At 47.9% G+C, this 18,174-nt stretch overlaps 1 protein-coding gene across 14 annotated transcripts in view; it reads right to left on the reverse strand.

The window, feature by feature from the left end:
- CAMTA1 (calmodulin binding transcription activator 1) overlaps window positions 1–18,174 on the reverse strand; it is a 224,029-nt gene that overhangs the window by 69,254 nt on the left and 136,601 nt on the right. For 12 of the 14 annotated variants that reach the window (XM_040651223.2, XM_040651221.2, XM_040651220.2 and 9 more), the window contains one exon: window positions 15,632–15,703. The exons of the other annotated variants lie outside the window; for them this stretch is intronic. In XM_040651223.2, coding sequence (XP_040507157.1) covers window positions 15,632–15,703 — 72 coding nt within the window. The remainder of the gene's footprint in view (window positions 1–15,631; window positions 15,704–18,174) is intronic. 14 annotated transcript variants of the gene reach the window in all.

An 18,174-nucleotide genomic window follows, 5' to 3' on the forward strand; every position in this document is an offset into this window, starting at 1 on the left:
TTCTCTATTTATGTAAGTTGCTTTCTTCACAATGAAATTATACATATTTTGAGGCATCCTAAAACGAGGACAAACTGCTTGAGGATAAGACACGCATGCTGGCTGTGCTGTACGTACCCATATGTACGCACACAGGAGAGCAGGCAGGGAGAACGCAGGAACAGCCAGCTTTGTTCTGCTCCCGGCTCTCCCCATCCTTCCCTTCTAAGGGGTTTTGGGAATTTCCATGAACTGAGGCCCCACAACTGCTCTGGCCAACCTGTCCCACTGTTGGATCGCCCACACAGTCAGTTCCTTTCTTATGTTTTAGAGGAATTCTCTCCTTTTCAACTTGTGCCCATTGCCTCCTTCCACCAAGAGTCCATCTCCACCTTCCTGATCCTCTCCCGTAGTCAAGGGGCGACAGACTGCGATGTGATGAGGAAACAGCAGCAGCTCTCTTTACTCATCCCCAGTTTATAGTCACATCAGCTTCGGTACCATTACTGCTCCATAAAAACACGGAGCACGGGAAGCGTGTACATGGTAATAGGTTCCAAAGGGACCAGACGGTGCGATGACAGCAAAAGAATTACTTTTCGTCCTGGTTGCCTTCTGCTTTCCAAGGAGATGACGAAGTGTTGTACATCAAGAGGCAGCTCTGGGCGTTCCTGCACTTAGAAAATCCAACGCTGTTCCTGGCATTCCTGCTTATGGAAATCACCCTATGTCAAAGGAAGAGATTTGCCACTAGCAAACTCGCCTTTGGAGCCCCAATCTGAACGCCATATGACAAATTACCTCCTGCCTCGTTTAGTACTCCTACAAATTCCTCCAGGCCCTCCACTGTTACTCTGCATTATTTTTGCACTTCTCCTCTGTAGCACAAGTTTAATTAGAAGTGCTACTTGGGCTGATGTATTCCCCAGCGAGAAGGGGCTGATGCATGTATGCGAGGATCCGATTATGCAGGAAGGGAAAGAACTGCTCGGAGAACTTCTGACTGCACAGAAAAATTCATTCTCCCTTTCTGCAGAAGTTTATAATGAGAAAGCTCCATTATCAAATCATTAATGATTTCGCAGTCACCAAACCAGTGTCACCGAGCGAAATCTTGCTTACGTGATTTCTTTTCTAATGAAAGACCACAGATGTTGGCCATACTCTTGTTACAACTTGAGGAAACGTTTCACAGTTCAGACTTCATCTGCGTGGTTCATTTCTGCTGACCTCAGCATCCAAGGTAATCCGCACACATTTGTGTTGTGATTGCAGTTATTCACAGTGGGGAGACTCAGTGCCAAAACCAGAACAGGCGTTGCTGACCTTAACTGGGAACGTCCAGCACTGCTGCTTACTGCTGGTGAAGCAACACAAAGTGTTGCTCTTGGCTCTGGCAGCCTGCAGTGGAAGTGTGCAGCTGCAGCCTGGCTCGGGGCACAGCAGTGCTGCTGCTTCAGTGGTCCATGTCCCCAGTGCCCCCAGAACAGCAGTACAGAGAGGACTCACTTGGCTTTCAGTCGCAGACATGAACTTTATAGTTAAATTACTTGCTTGGCTTGCCCTTAAATGCAACCAAAGAATCCCATTATCCCAGGTAAAATAATTCTTCCTTTCCTACTTATACACTGAACTGATAAAGCTTAAAACCATTTTGCTGAAAACCATAAACTCAGCTTCTCTTCCAGTCAGCTTGTGCAAGCCTGAGGCAACACTGATAATATTATTACTGAGGCTATTTGCATAGGAAGACATTTTCCTTTTGATAAGAAAAAAAAAAAAAAGGAAGCCTTTCTACAATTCTTGGCTTGCTGTGGTGGAGACAAAGATGGCAGCTTCATCACTATGCAAATGATCTGAAGATCTGAAACTCTGCACCACGGCAGTTTGCAAGAGGTCCAGTGACTGTAATAGCAAACTGCAGGCTGGCCTCTGTCCCAGCGATGCCATCTCTTCACTCAGCAGCCCTTGCAAAGAGGACTGCACGCCTCAGGTGCCACGTCCTGCAGGACAGAGGGTATCTGTGTACGCTGGAAGGAAACCTTCTGCTTCTGGTGGGCTCTGGGGCACTTCTGCTGCTTTGGTTTTAGATTCCATCACACTTTTGGGAAGTGCTCAATCAAGCCATTTTGCTGAGCCTCTCTATAATAATCACATCTCCCTCCTGCTACTGAGATGATTAATGGTGGAATTTGATTGAAAACCTGGTGCCATGCCCTGTTTTCCCAAACCTCTCTGTCAAGAAACCTTATTCTGCTGTTTTGAGAGGAGACCTCACCTTGCTGCCCATGCCATTAATTGAATAACTATCAGCTCCAATTTATTCCACTTGGCTACAAATTAGATTTCAGCTGGCTATTTCCAAGCCCAACTTCAACACAACCTTATAAAGCTGTGTCCCCTGGCTGATGCCACTTGTCAACCTGCATCTGTTCTTGGTGTATTAAAAGACAACAAAGCCAGAAACCTGCCAGTCTCTTAATGAACAGAATCGAATACATTTGGATTTGCTCTTTTTAAGTTTATCGTTGCTTTAATGAAGACAACTAGGCCTGGTATGCAGAGGCTCAGCTCACTTGCACCCTGCAATCTGCTACTGAAAGCAGAAGTTAAAACTGATCTCCAGAAACCGAACAGCTACGTTCTCTTAGGATAAAACGCCCTGCAGAAATAATTACTTGTTTCACAATCAAAGCTGATTCTTTTCCTTCTTTTTTTCTTTCCTTTCCATTCACTGAACTGTTGGTAGTGCCCCTTCCTGCTTACCTCCCTGGGTCTCTCCCCACACCAATTAAATATCCATACAAGGAAATTCCTGTTGCTTGAGGAGTCCTCATCAGAAGGGACGTGTCTATAACCACTGCTCTTTGGCAGCAGCACTTGCCATGCTTACAAAGAAAGCCACATGCTTAGAAAAGCACATACTCTCACTTCAGGGGGCTTATATCCTCAAATTCTTCTATTCCTACATTTTCACATAATTCTGCAGCAATCTTATTTTTCTGCTAAGGGCATCTCCAGGAACGTTCCTGTTTTAGCACCTGTCCCTTCACCATTCTATCTTTATCGCCGTGGTCACGTGTAACTCAGTTTGCTGCCTTCACCACCCAGTGCCAGAATGATTCATCAGGACTTTCAGAACGGTTCTCATACGGCATCTGCGAGAGTTGGGGAGGACACGTGGTGCTGAGTAAGAAACAGAGCCCATGTGTGAGGCAGGGAAGGTTTTCCTGCCAGCAGCCCTTGCTTAACAGCGGCTCTTGGGGTGTGAACATTGTGCACTGCTGCTGGCTTTGCACTGATAGGAATACTTGGACAATTCCTTCCAAAAAAAACACCCCGTGCTCAGATGTTATAACACAGCACGGCTCTGCATCTCCTGCTTCAGCACAACACGCTGCCAGCCAGCCGGAGAGGAAAGTCCTGCAATAAGAGGAAGTGGGCTAATTATCCATCGCTGACCTCCGCGCATTCTTTTCTAAGATTGCTCTGCTGACCGAACGAAAGTCGTGTCCAGGTTCCTGATTTGAGATCTCCTATGTTATTCTGATGGAAAATGGATGGAGATGGAGTATGTACAACCAGCAACGCGCCTGCCTGGAAGCATCTCAGCACTGATCAGCGGTGCAGTATGGCACAAAGAAACGCTTTGTAAGAAACGCTGCATTCCCAGGCTTATTTGTTTTCATATTTGCTAGAGAAACCTGAACTCTTATTGGTGTAGAAGGTCTAAATGCCAAAATATACGGTCCTTCGAGGAATGAATATATTTACAAGGGAAAAGAAGCTGTGAAACTCAATACTGCATTCTCCATATAAATCAATCACAATACAGAATTTACAAGGCATGTTTCCCAGCAAGGACTGGAAAGAAGATGCAATTAAGGAAACCACAGTCAAGTGAAAGTCTCATCTCATCAGAAGATGCAGACGGTGTTTGTTTAGAATACAGTGCCTAGGGATAAGCTGTGTTATAATACCAACTACTTTCATCCATTGTTTGCAGGAAACTGAAGAATACTCCTCCTTCCAGGCCCTAGAATGGGAAGACTCTGAGATTTCACCAAAGCCTTTCTTTCCATCCCCTTCAGAACAAACACAAAATCCCAGCAGTTTCACTGCAGTTTTGTCTTGTTTGTGAAAGCTTATAAAAAGATGTAACAAGCAGACACTGTACACTTCAGAACATGGCATGAAGCCTGCAGCAGAAAGCAGCTGAGTATTCTTTTAGACATGAATTAGGTTGGAGAACACCTTCAAGATCATCAAATCCAGAACGCCCTAAACAGAATTCTGTAAGCTTATGATTATACAGAAGTTCAAGATGAAGTGGAACACAAAAGGTTCCCAACCCAACACAACCCAAAACAACAACAGCATCTCCAGTGCAGAGTTCAAACCAGTGTGCTGCAATCACAGGCTTATTCCTAGCAGAGTGTAAAAATTAATCACGTTAAAACGTTGTGATAATCTCACACTAATCGTGCATCTAATAAATAATTAACTGTGAACACATTTGTCACTTGGGTTATCAATTTCAGCAAGGCTTTAAGCCTCGAACACTGCTCCAAGTGCCCATGGCCACCACCGGACATGCAGCACTGCTATTTTACAATAAATTCATTACAGAAAAGGGAAAAGGGCCAAACTCTGCATGTGCACACACACTCATCTTCCCCTCCATGGCTCAGATGTTACTGCCCCTTAGCAGCCCTTGTTCCCTTCAACTCCATCTCCAAGAATGTCCAGAACGAAGGAAAGAAGGCAGGAGCAAATCTCTCCTGGATGGTAGAGGTGAGCTCAGAAGGATTTCAGTACAAAGGTTTTGACACGCTTTCAAATTAATGGACAAAACATGTTTAAGGATGAAGGGATGTATAAAAAGGTCACAAAAGGCCAGAACTACCTCCAGACCAGGGACATAACAGAGACAGAAAGCAACAGATGCTTCCCTCCTGATTTACTCCATTAGGATCTTCGCCAGATAACATGCAACGCTGCTAGCTAATGAAGCACTTCAATCTTATTGCTGTATAATCCATAAATGAGCATTCCTGAGGTCACAGACAGGAGCACACAGGGGCAGAATGGCTCCTCCTGGGCGGGCTTTGTCTGATTTCATAAACATCACTTTTTGTCAAAGAAAACAAAACCCATTTCCAACTTCTGCCATGACAATTAACTCCTCTTTGCTGGGTGCTCTTACTTGCATAGCATTGCTTTCATCTTGCCTCAAACCCCATAAGTTCATCAAAACTAGCCTCCCTGTTACCAACAGCTTTGTACACACAAGGCATATTTATTCTTAAACTACAGAAAAACACCCAAAACACACCTAAAAGAATAACGTATTTCAGCTCTTGTTCCCACTCTTGCTATTTTATACTAACAAACCTACCCCAAACACCTCAGTGCTTCTAAGAGTTCAGAAATATCCGAGAGCACCAAATACCAAATCCCTGAATGCAGTTCTCACCTTCAGACCCGCAGCTCCATCTGCCAGACCTCTGACGCCGTCATCGCAGCCTCTGTGCCAGCTGGGATCGGTTCCCAGAGACAACCGTGGCTTGCAGACCTCCAAACAACCTGTGGAACCCAATGAACAAAACCCGCCTCGCTGCAGCAACCCTGCTTGGCCAGGAGCACATCTGAGAGCTGTTATTGGTCCAGTGAGACAAAACATTTGGGAACTGATGGTTTAGGGAGACTGTTTTGCAACCCTCCACCCCATGAAACACGGATGCAGTGGCACAGCTGCCTGGGGAGGTGGTGGAGACCCCAACCCTGGAGGGGGGCAATGCAGACACGTGGCACTTGGGGACGTGGTCAGTGGGCACGGTGGGTTGGGCTGGGGATCTTGGAGGTCTTTCCCAACCTCAACGATTCTATGCTAAGGTGCACAACGTGAGGCCATCGCCTCAGACAGGAAGCTGTCAGAAGAACGCACCGAACGCACGCTACCAGAAAGTGTTTGCACACAGATTTCCCCTTTAACGACACAGTTTAGAGGGAGACACGTTCAAAGTAAGATGCATTCTCTCCTGTTGTGCTATGTCTTAATTATAATATTCTCGCAAAGAACTTCAATTTTTCCTGCTGTGGGAACAAGCTCCATAATGAAAGGAATTTATTAGAAAGAAACGTAAAACATGCTATTAGTTAACGAGGCAGTGCAGGTGTGCTCAGGAAACAGTTTGAGCTCCGTGCACAATGAAGGGAGCTAGACGAAGGGTTGGCTGCAGCAGAACAGCTCTGTCACTGCACAGCCAGAAGGGTGCTGCCATTACACACCATGCGTGGAACAGCACGGAGCACTCGGATTTGAATTCAGAGAAGTACTGAGGAGCTCCTAGGAAAGAGGTGGCACAAACCTGCTCCTGTGGTAACTCAACGAGACGTCTAAAACCAAAGCAGTTCTCAATGCATTTCTGCTGCCACAGCCCCTGAAAGGAAATCTGACAGTCAGAAGTAACGCAGGACAACAGCATTAGGGTTAAATGTGTTACGGACAGCAAAGCCGAAGTTTAGAGGCAGACCTGCTTGACACTGAAGCTGAAGCCTGCATGGAAGGAAAGCTCCTGGGAGGAGCCCTGTCCTTCTGGTGCACCACTGTGCTGCTGGGTCTCCTGCTGGGAGCAAGCACCCCACGAAACACCAGAGATGCACTGAGCTGAAGCCCAACCTGCAAAACTGACGTTCCTCCTTCACCATTTGACTGTAGGTACAACACCTCCTGGGTTGATGAAAACATTTGAATTATGGGCATGAAGACTTATTCAGCCTTGTGACGGCTGCATATAGCACAGGGACACAAACAGCCACTTTTTGTTTTCTTTTAACGTAAGTGCTTGCAGCACTGTGCAAAGGTATTCTCAATTCACCTCTGTTTGCTTATTTGCTGAAAAGCAGCAAGTTCTCTGACAGCAGCCGTGAGTGCCGTGCAAGGTGCCAAAAGGAAGTTGGTGGCATCTCAGGCATATAAGAAATCCTCCAGGTGATACATATTAAAAGACCCTTAGGCATGCAGGTAGTGCTGGTGGTACAGTCTGTGCTGTTTGTGTTTTCAGGCTGTTTTGCATAGAGTAGAAATCCTTATGGACAGTGGTTACGGTGTAGGCCAGGCACCCCTCTGTGAGCAAGAATGGCATTTAGACTTCATTCTGCTTCTGTGGCACTGGTGGTTCCGAGTTAGCAGAAGCCATGAGCAGATGTGTTAGCTCAAGGCCATCCCTCAGCACACAGAATGGGCAGAATTGAAGTAGTGGAGGTGGCCAAGAATGGGGCGTTCCCTATCTTTCAAGTGATTCACTTTGAAATCAAAAGACAGCACAGCCAAAGATTGACTCTCAATATCACTGCGTGGACCTCCATGTAAGATGAAGGCATGCAAAGCAGCCCTCGATGTAGCTGAGATGCAGCTCCTGCATTCTGAGTCCCAGCATACAGCAAATCTTTATGGCCAAGCCATAAACCTCTGAAAAATGAGGTTTATAATAGAAACTCTGACACCCTCTAAAATATAGCAGCACTATTGGGTGCCGCAGTAATATGACCCTAATTTATAAAGCACCGAGGGATCCTGTTCCATTTTTGAAACTTACAGACAGTAATCTGCAAAAAGAGTAAACTATAAGGAAAAATGGTCCCGGCGCCCATGAGCTACGGCAGCTCGTCCATCCAGCAATCCGAACATCAAACAGGATGCCACAATATTTAGGCCAGGCACTGAATCCCGGGCTGTCACAGACCAAAAACATGGCACCTCACTGGACACGGGCGTATTTCATGAGGCCGTGTGCCATTCCAGCTGCCTCGGGGCAGTATTTCTGGAGTGAGAATTTGATATAAGAGCGTTAGAAATAGAGGGGGAAAAAAAGCACAGTGAAACACAACCCCAAACCTCCGGTTTTGCTGTGACATAATAGATGTTTTTGCAAGAGGGCTTCAATGTACTCCCGCTTAAATTGAAAAAAGTGGCTCAGAAAGCAGATTGTTTACTCACAGGAGACAAAAGTTTATCACTAAACATGACGAAAAAGCTTTCAGTGCTCTGAGCCTCCAGCTCCGTGTAAAAACATATTGGAAAAACAATAACTCAGAGAGGCAGCGCTCGTCTCACCGCTCAGAATCTGCTTCCCTGCAGTCTGCTGGGCCAGGAGCTCCTTCGGCACCTTTGCTGTGACCCTGAAATGCTGAACATGGACTGCAGCCCTCAGGGTGACGTTTGGAGGCTGCTCACCCCATGCCTTTCAGTCATCGCTCCCCCCGGATGCCTTTCCCTGCTCTCCCAGCACCACAGCAGTTCTGCCCCAAATCCCATTGCAGAAGGATGGCCGTCCTCTGCTCCTTCCTTTGGGGCCTGAAGGTGGAATTCCCACTGTGCTGCCACAGCCGTTGCTTGTGGGTTAACAAAGCGGTGCTTGCTTCTGAGCATGAAAACAAATGGGAAACTTCTGGCACAAAGCTGGAAATATTGCTTCTTCCCACCGCCTCTGAGTTGGCTCATCCCAAATGCTGGGGCTCTTCCACTTCCTCACGCTGAAGACAGGTTATTCCACAGCAAGGAATAACACATCAGCGGCTCACAGCTGTCAGGTTCAGACTGAAGCTTCCATCGCGGCCGTCCCAGATCCCTTTTGTACTTCCCTTAAGTAGTCTCCTTTTGCATGCTTGGCATCAAAGGAAAATAAATCCCAATTTATTGCACTCTCCTTGCTAAAACTGCATCATGGTAGACTCGCATTAAATCAAGCTCCCCATGTTCCTGTCAGCTCCATCACCGCCCACCAGCATGGCAATGTACCGCAGGCCTACCCACCTTACACCAGTGAGCCGTAAGCCCTCTGCTCTCCTCATTAACAACAAGCAGTGACTCGCTTGCTTAAAAAGCCAACGAGCAAAGCCTTCAGCAGCACCACGCAGCTGTGCTTCCTCCAAACCTCCCTGGCAGGGCTGAAGAACTGCAGTGCAGAGATTGGGGCAAGAGGCACTGATGACTTCGCTCTTCATAAGCTGTTAGCAGGCTAACGAGGGCATCTGCAGAAGGAATAGGCACTAAAACTAAAACCAGATACAAAATAAATATTCCAGAGTTGGATTCCTTAAAAAAGATTCTGCTGAGCTATAGTTCCACGTCACATTTTTATTGAATACATTTTCTACTGAGAATTTGTGCACTAAAACCAGTCAAAATCATCCGAGAGGGGCATAAATTTCACATACAGTTTTCACTGCAAATACCCTTCTCAAGAAAAAGCAAAAGCACTTGTTAAGCAAACCCATTCCCTTTCCCTGCAACACGAGCTGGAAATGGAGCCTTGCGCAGCTCTGGCTGCATAGGAGGCAGAGGCAGCACTGAGACAAAAGCACTGCTGAAGGTCACAGCAGGCGATGGGCCATTCATCGCCATGCCTAAAGATGGTGCTTCAGCCCACCTGGTGTATGGAGCAGCTGCACACTGGAGGAACAGCACCACTGCTCTTGCCCTGAGCTCACCGTAACCTGTGCAGATCCAGGAAGGCACTGTGAAGCTCACTGCTGCTTCCTTCCTCAAGCTCAGGGTCACCACACGGGTCACACGTCGGACTGCAGACTTCATGATTCGCCATTCCACAAACCCAGGGGAGGCATGGTCAGGTCCTGGGGATGGCGGTGCATCCTTCAGCACGAGCACAACGATGGGTCCCTCCGAGCTTGGAAAGACTCTTCTCCAGAGTGACGTTACGCACAGAAAAGCTGTTCTAGATGCTGCTTCTAACAGCTTCCCAGCATCAACCAAATGTTCTTCTTGTCCTCTCCCACACGAGGTGAACTCAGGAAGAAAGGTGCTGTTTTTCTCCAACATACCCAGATTTATCAGCAGTGTGCAAACATTAAAAGGGATTGAAACAAAGTGCCTTTCAGGACTCAAGGGGGCCTCAGCTGCTGTGCTGTCCCACACATCCTGGGCTCCCTGGGATGTGCAGCGCGTGGGCTGCCAAGAAGAAAATTATGCTGAAGAAAAGGTCAACGAATGGCAGTTAGGACACGAGATCCTGTAATAATTATAATTACAGTTAATCAGAGTGCCTCACTGCACAGGTAACAGGTCTGCATCTCCATTGCATTCCTCTACAAAGAGAGGAACACTGCTGTACAACCTGGAGCTCGTGCCATGAAATGTATGGCTTCTCACAGTGATGCTGCTCTATTAAAGAAAGCCCAATGCAGCTACATTACCTCTAAAGAAACAATCCACATAAGTGACCTTGAAAGGCGTTGCATTCATTCTTCTTTCTGCATATTTTTGTGATGGATTTAATGTTCAATAAAATTGAAAGAATAACAGCTTTTCAGGCTCAAGCTATTTGTGCAAGTGCCAAGCACTGCAGAAAGAGTTCAGAGCTGATTTCTGTACCTTACTCAACCCATTCACATCAAAGCTGATGTAGTGGCTCCATTCTCTTTCGTGTCGGCTGAAAAGGGGATTTATTTTCCACCCGAGTTCCTTTTCCTTCCAGTTTTCACATGACATACACAAGGCAAATCCCTAGCAGGACAGATGCAACTCCTCAGTTTGCCATCCCCGGGTGGTGCTGGTGGGTTTTTATAATTTTGTTTGTGTTTCTCTTTTTTTTCCCCCCCTCTCTAAAAAAAAGCATGAGCCGAGCAAAACCTGACTGACGCATTTCAGGAAGGTAGTAATTCTCCAGTGTATTAAATACCAAATGTGGGTACCATAATGCCTTCACAATTCACCAAGGGCCTTACGTGCACCTCCGTACTGGAATGTGTAGGTTTATGCATGCGGTGACATTCAGCACTACAGACACTGGTGACGTGCCTTAAGAACAGCAAAATCCCTAAAGAAGACACAGATGGAGGCTACGAGGAGAAACAAAGGTGAACAATGTGATTACTGAGCACCTGACGTGTGACAGAGGGCAGGAAGAGATGAGCAATAACGATGGACGCAGAGGGCTGCACGCCCCTGGTGAGTCCCGGACACTGCACCAGAGCCATCCCGGTGCCGTGCTGGAGCCGTGCCTGTGTGAGCAGGAGCCTTCTGAGGGTCAGTGCCTGGGGCAGGTGGCTGAAGGCAGTCGCTGATCAGAAGAGGGATAGACAGATACTCCTTCAGAAACAAAAGACCATTTGGGGAATGAAAGCAGCCTGGGTAACCAGAGGGAGCTCACGCAGGCAGAAGAACAGCATCAAGACTGCAGGCAGGCGGGTTTAGCTGGAACACTTGGAGGAGAGTGCCTGAACAGACAGAATGCAAAGGAAGGGGACCCGCAGCAGGGCCCAGCACCACACATTAGGGGAACAAAAGCATCCTGTGTAAGAGTGAGACCTCAGTCTGGACAATGGTTGCCAAGAGCTGCCCCATACCCACCCAAAAACATGCTTTAAATCTCTAAACTCAAATCGGAGTTTGCTTCACTAGGGAACTTCAAAGCTCACCCTCATGATGCCTTTGCAGTGAGGGTGGAACTTCAGTTGACAGTGTAACACATCCCTGGGCACCTGCAGACCTCATAATTGACCAGGGAATACGATCAGCACATTGCCACATCCCTTCTGTGAGTGTCCTATACCAGCAAACAGCTCTGCTACTGCAAGGTGTGTAATTTAATAAGCCATTAACTCAAACCTGAGGTGAAGTAAATTCAGCCCATTATGCATTCCAAAATAGTATTAGAATTCAATTTAAGTGTCACCAAAAGCCTAATCCCCAGTATACAGAGAATGTTAATCAGTGACTTGAAGTTGGTGGTTTGATTTAATTTCCTGCTGAGCTGTGCTGTCGCGTGGTTGTGATCCCCGCAGTGAGGATCTCCTGGTGGTAACCCCACAGGTCTGATGGGCTTTAAGGTCCCCTCCAACCTAAGCCATCCTATGGCTCTATAACACCCCAGCAGGGATCCCAGGCATCCCTGAAATGCTGGTTTCTGTTGTTTATGTAACCACAGGGGTAAAATACAACCCCGGTAATGCAGGCACTGCTTGAAGGAGCTGCTGGGAGCAGGCAGAGAGCAGGCAGTTTGCATATGGGCAGTGCCACGCTGGTGCTGTGCTGCCCAAAGGATGCACAAAGCACTGCCTGGTAACACAGCTGGCACGGGCGTGCTGCTCTCCCCCTGCATTACTGCACCAATAGCACATGGCAGGAATACAGCAACCATAAAGTGACGGATCTGCCGCTTTCAATCCCCCCAAGTCAGATGTAAAGTGCAAATGGTGCATCATTTCCACAAAGAGCCAAAAGCATAAAACCTGCTTTCCATTCCTGCAGCAGTCGGCCATGTTTTGGACTTTGTTATGTCGCCCCTATAATAACTCCTCCTGATTAGCAATCAAAGCACGTCCCAGAGCAGTTTGGGAAATGCATCTCTTCTATAAATGACAACAGATTATTTAAGCAACAGCTAAAGCACTCCGACTGCTTTTTCCTTTGCTTGCATTACTGTCAGTCTTCTCGTATATCTCAAGAATGAATCCCGGATTTTCTTTAAAATGGTGGAGAGCAATACAAAAATAGCAGAGTACTCGTCTAAAATAAAGTTATACGTTCGAAATAGTTGGAAATTGTTTTTTAATCACTGCCATTCTTCTTCTGGAATATAATCTGCTGGCCATACGTTTTGCTTTTCTATCCAATTTCTAAGGAAAATGCAGCAAGTGTGTTAATAAATAATTTATAAAAACATTACAAAAGATAAAGCACTCCTGCTAACCCGTTTCCAGCCTCCTCGATACCAGTTCATTTGTAATCTTCTCCTTCCCCCTTTGCTGGAAGATGGGAAGAAGGTTACTGCTGCATTTCTGCACAGCCCCACTCTACTCAACCTGTTGGTGTCAAAGCACATCTCGGTTCTGAAGGGTACAGAACCTGATAAAAAAAAAGGGTACAGCCCCATCTGAGTTGCAAGTTCAATTTTACATACTATAGATTTGTCATGAAAGGCATTTCTCACCCCAAAGGGAGGGCTCACAGGTGCTGCTCCTTCAGTGCTCTGTCCTTCCTCTAAGGACGGAGGGACAGCTTTGTTCTTATGGAGGGGAAGGAGCTCACTGAAGACAGCTTGTGATGAGCTCTGCCAGATGGAACTCAATTTTAGTGAAGGCAAGGACCCTACGAGAAGCAAGTAAAACCTGAAGGAGGAGAAGTAAAGCAAAAATAGCCCTTGATTTGAACAGATCCTAAGAGTACACACATGTGGAAGCATCTATGTTTACATCTGCACTATTTAAAAGGCTGAAGGTGGGCTTCACTGGATGCGGTTGCCCTAAAGTAGGTCTACATCCACCTCTCTCAAGTAGAACATGCTGGCACAGAGCTGGTCCTTGGGGTGCCCACCAGCCCCACATCCTCTGTCAGAACAGGCACTGAGTGTTTGATGCCCACTGTTCTCCTTCAGCACCACAGCACCTGCATGCGCCACACACCATGCATGAGCTTCAATGCTTTATCCCCATCATTTCTATTGTGCCCAAATAAAACCATCACTGAGCAAAAGTCTGAAGAATTTCTTAAGAGATTTCAATATTTCCAATACACATTTTAAAAGGCCAAACTCTTTGAGCTGTCCCAAGGCAGTGGGAGCTGAGCAGAGGATGCCCTGATCTGCTGGCAGTGCTCTGCTAAGGACAGGATGGGTCATAACACCCCATGCCAAGTGATGGCATCACTGCTGCCCCACTGCCCCACAGCCGTACTGCACGAGAGCAGAGCTGTGGGCGGGCACAGAGCTGCTCCCAGCAGCCATCGCACACAGCGGCCGCTCCATGAGCCTGGCACTGCATCCATTTGAGATTCCTGGGGTGCCAATTACCACACACAGAAGGGAACTCTGCATTTGGTATTCAGCTGTGCCAGTGTTTGAAAATAGACTCTCTCTCTGAGAATCCACATTTTTTCTGCGTTAGTCATTATGGATACAAACATTTTTCTTTCCCAGTGACAGAAAATCTGGTGCTGTTTGGAAGGACTGAGCCTGGCTGTGCCCCACAGCACTGCCCGTGTGCTGAGCCCTTCCAGGAGGCGGAGGGCCACCACGGAGCTGAGCAGCAGCACTGTGCAGCCCTTAGAAAAACATCATCTGTTGTTGGCGCTTCACTCTCTGGCTGCATAACCTTGAGAGCGTGACTGAAGGATGTCCACTTAGCCTGGAAGACGCACTCATGAATCACAGACTCACGTTCCTCGCACAGTGGAGGCACAACATGTCCTTGTTGCTAAATAAGAACACACCGCATCCACCACAAAGCGTCCTGCACAAATAGGCTCACAAGGAACACACTTCCAAGTCCACCCACCTCCACCACGACCGATTACCAGAGCACAGAAGATGGCCTCAGTGTTGAACACGGAAGAGCCAGACCTCAGGATACAGGCAAGATCCTCTGATACTGCAATGCAAGTAATTAGGCACAGGGGTGCTAATTGTCTGCTGCTCCACCCACGGCCTTCAGCAGGGACAGCTGGGAGAAGCGCTGTGCCGCACCGCGCCGTGCAGCTGGGGATGAATTTAGAACATCCTCTGGATTCTCGTGTCACATCATCCATCACCAGCAGACAGATGCTAAATAATACAACAAACAGCTGTCTGCTGCCCAAGGCAAACTGGACTCTAAGTTTAGAGATTTCGTTCAGTTCAGTGCACTGAACTGTGAACTTCTAATGGCTTCTTTAGTCGTGCCCTTGCACGGCTCCCCATCTCACTGCCTGCTCCATCCAACCACAGATGCAGGTCAGGAACCCGCAGGTGGTGGGGAAAAGCTGCTGCTGCTGCAAGAAAGGGCCTTGAGGTGGTGGATTCGACATGGCTGCTTTCAGCAGTCACACAGCACTGCTTCCCTTCATGGAGGTAATACACCACTCCGACTGCAGCAGTGCAAGGGATGCACATAAGAGGACAGTGATGCTGTGTGCACAGTCCCTTTGATGACTCTGCAGCACAACCACCACCACTGTGCTGTGGGGGGTCCTTTCATGCAGCAGCCAGCAACAGCTCTATTTTAACGTGGAGGTGTGATTGCAAACCAAGGGGAAAAGCACAGGAGTATTTTCCATTTTGCTTCTGCACGCTCAGCACTTACAACCAACAGTAAGGATCGGCACAGGGTGCTCAGCACACCGGGCAGAGTGCAGCCAACCGACCTGAACACACCACCACATCCTAGGGCCGGCACTGCACGCTGCAGAGCTCAGAAGGCTGGAAGGGCTTTGCTGTGCCCACAGCAGCGAGGACAAAAGTCAGTAACTCAACAGAACCCCTCCACAGCAACCGTTCCACCGCCCATTGGGAGCCGTGTGCCACCAGGTTTACACAGAATTCACACCAGTCCCCAGTGCTGCTTTCTCTCCCCACGACTCTGCACGCATCTGCAGCAGCTGGCTTCCCGAGTCCTGCTGCATGGCCGGCTCCAAAACAGAAAAACACAACCAATAACCTGGAAAAGGTCTCATTGCAGCTGACCCTGTTTAGGGCACACATAAGCTGGCAGCAGTTCGGTATTTGCTAGAAACTTATCTAGAGAAAGGAGAGACATACCGCCTTAAGGAAATCCACATCACCTGCAGACAAGAAAATCCCCAAACCATCCAACGCCCAGCCATGCAGCTTCACTTGGAACAATAGCAGGAGGAAGGAATCCAGCATCAGCCTACCTGAAGAAGCCAGTAGCACCTTCTGTGAAACGTGGGGATGATGGAGGAATGGACGTAACAGCCGTACAAGCACTAAGGACAGAAACAGAGAAAGCAGAGACAGGGTTAGGGAAGGAAATCGTTCTCCGGGCTCACGATGAGCAGGTTTATGAGGCAGCACCCAGAGACAGAAAGGAGAGAACGGCATCTGCTGTCACGCCGGTATTTGCTGCAGTCATTCCAGGGCTTCAGCTCCGCTGGTAGAACAGAATGGCAGCTCACATCAAGCCAAAGTTTTAGGAGAATACGTTTTGAACCCTGCTACAGATGAAAGGCCCAACGGACAGACTTTACACGTTTCTCTGGTTTATACACAGGCAGAAACCTCAGCTGCTGACCCCCAGGCCCTTCTCAGCCCTCGTGCCAGTCCTGAGAGCAATGGTGGAGCTCTCCCAGCTCTCTGCAGTCCCATCCTGGACCACATCCCCCCCCCCCGGCAGAAAAACCACCCAGTGCCGACCCCGGGGCAGGGCAGAACAAACAGGGTCCGCCTGCACTGCTCTGCATCCAAACTCCTCAACACCCTTCTTTTCTTTTCATATAACAACCCAACACCTCTTGGCTTATCACCCAGCCAAGTGAACTGAAAATGGAGGGCATGTAAACCCTGCCCACTGCTTCATGCAGGAAAATGAGAACATGTTGCACTTTTCTCTTATTCCTTATGTTAAATGAACTTTGCTTGTCCAAAAGGACCCAAAAGGAGTAAGGGTAAAGAATTCTTTCTGTAGCACAATCAGATTTCCAGTGCATTAAAATCCTAAAACAACGCTGTCAGGTGGAAGCTGTGCCCATTACAAACCAACCACACTGAACTGTTATTAATTTAAAGGATCCCAGTACAATTCCTGTTCACAAAATAAGTTTATTGCTAAGAAAGCAATATTATTTCCTGACTCTGCTGGCTTTTAATATGTGGGGATGGGGACAGGTGTGCGCATGCTCACATTCCCCTTTGCAAAGGTGATTAGTTTTCCTTAAAGGTGCGTGGTTTAGGCATGCCAGCATTCTGCAACTAAAGGAGGAAAAAATGAATCCATTTGAGGGGGATTTTGCCCACAGTCCCACATCCCTGAGCCCTTCCTTGAGCACCTCCAGGGACAGCGACCCCATTGTGCATCACCACTCTGTCAGACAAGAAATTGCCCCCAACACCCAACCTGAACCTCCGCCACACCACCGGGTGCCTGATAGGATGGCATAGCAGTGGGTGCTGCCCTCAGGTGTGCGGGTAAAGGCAGGAAGGAGATCATCACCAGCGAGGTCAGCTTGAATACAAAGGGTGTTAAGGTCTGCCGGCTTCTATCACAGAGCTATTTTAAAATTATAGATGGCAAAGATTAACAGTGTTTTAAAATATGTCAAAGGTATATTTCACAAGCAAGAAAAAAAGAAAAACAAGGAGGAAAAAAAAAGAGGGAAAGAAGAATTCAAAGAAAAGCTTAACATCTTAATCCCACCATTCAGCACGGGAAAAAAGCAGACTTTGCTTAAGAGAATCCCTGACAGAACCCTTGGCTGCGCTGCAGCCCGGTGCTCTACTGAAGGTCTGCGCCGTGCAGCTGTGCTGACTCAGAGCTGCCTCCGTGCTGGAAAGCAGTTCGGGAGCTGTGGGGTCATTGAGTCCCAGCGGCTTCCCAGCAAGGACCTGGCAAGCAGCGCAGCTCCGGGCCTTCCCAACACGTGCATGCACCGACACGGAGCCCGAGGCAGCAGTTAAAGGACATCAACCTTAGGAAAAGTTGAAGTGAGACAAGTGACAGATCCCAGAAGGGACAACTGCACACAGCGCAGTGGAGAGGAGATTTCCTCCTTGCACTGGTAGGTGCCGAGCCCCATGCACTGCCCAGCTCCTCGCATGCCTCCTCCACTGCGGGCTACTGTGGCATGCTTAATGCTTTTAGTTAAAGGGGTCTTGGAAACGATTTATTGCTCAAAACAGACAAAAGGGGTTTCATTAGCTGTGTCTTTTCCTTTTTTTTTTTTTTTTTTTTTACGGGGGAGGTAAAACATGCCGAAGTCTGTGTGTCTGTGGCTATGTTAATGCTGGCTGGGCTCTCAGCCAACACATTAAGTGAAATCGAATTCCTGAAACCAGCTTTAATCAGCAGATTTTTAAGGTTAGAATTACTCTCTCCTCTACAAGGCTTGCCAAGGTTAATTCTGTCCTGAGCACGCTGAATTAATGGCCTGGACAGAGGAGGGCCGTTTTTTCCCCAATTCTCTCTCTAAATTCACAAAATCTCTGGGAGCAAAGAAAGAACATTTCTGAGCTGCTGGATGAGAGGGGGTTATGGGTTCCACGCTGAAAACAGAGCCCACAGGTTTGTGCCACCCCACGGGGTGAGCGCCGGGCACTGCAGGGCAGCTCCTGGGAGCCGCAGCCACCTCCCAGGGAAGGAATGTGCTCAGCTTCACAGATTATGTAGCATTTAGGGGTTGAAATCACAGCTTCGTAACCCCCCAACCCCCCGCAGGCTGTAAGCAGGATGAAGGCTTTGGCC

Source organism: Gallus gallus, chromosome 21 (assembly GCF_016699485.2).
Source record: "Gallus gallus isolate bGalGal1 chromosome 21, bGalGal1.mat.broiler.GRCg7b, whole genome shotgun sequence".
Classification (NCBI taxonomy): Eukaryota; Metazoa; Chordata; class Aves; order Galliformes; family Phasianidae; genus Gallus; species Gallus gallus.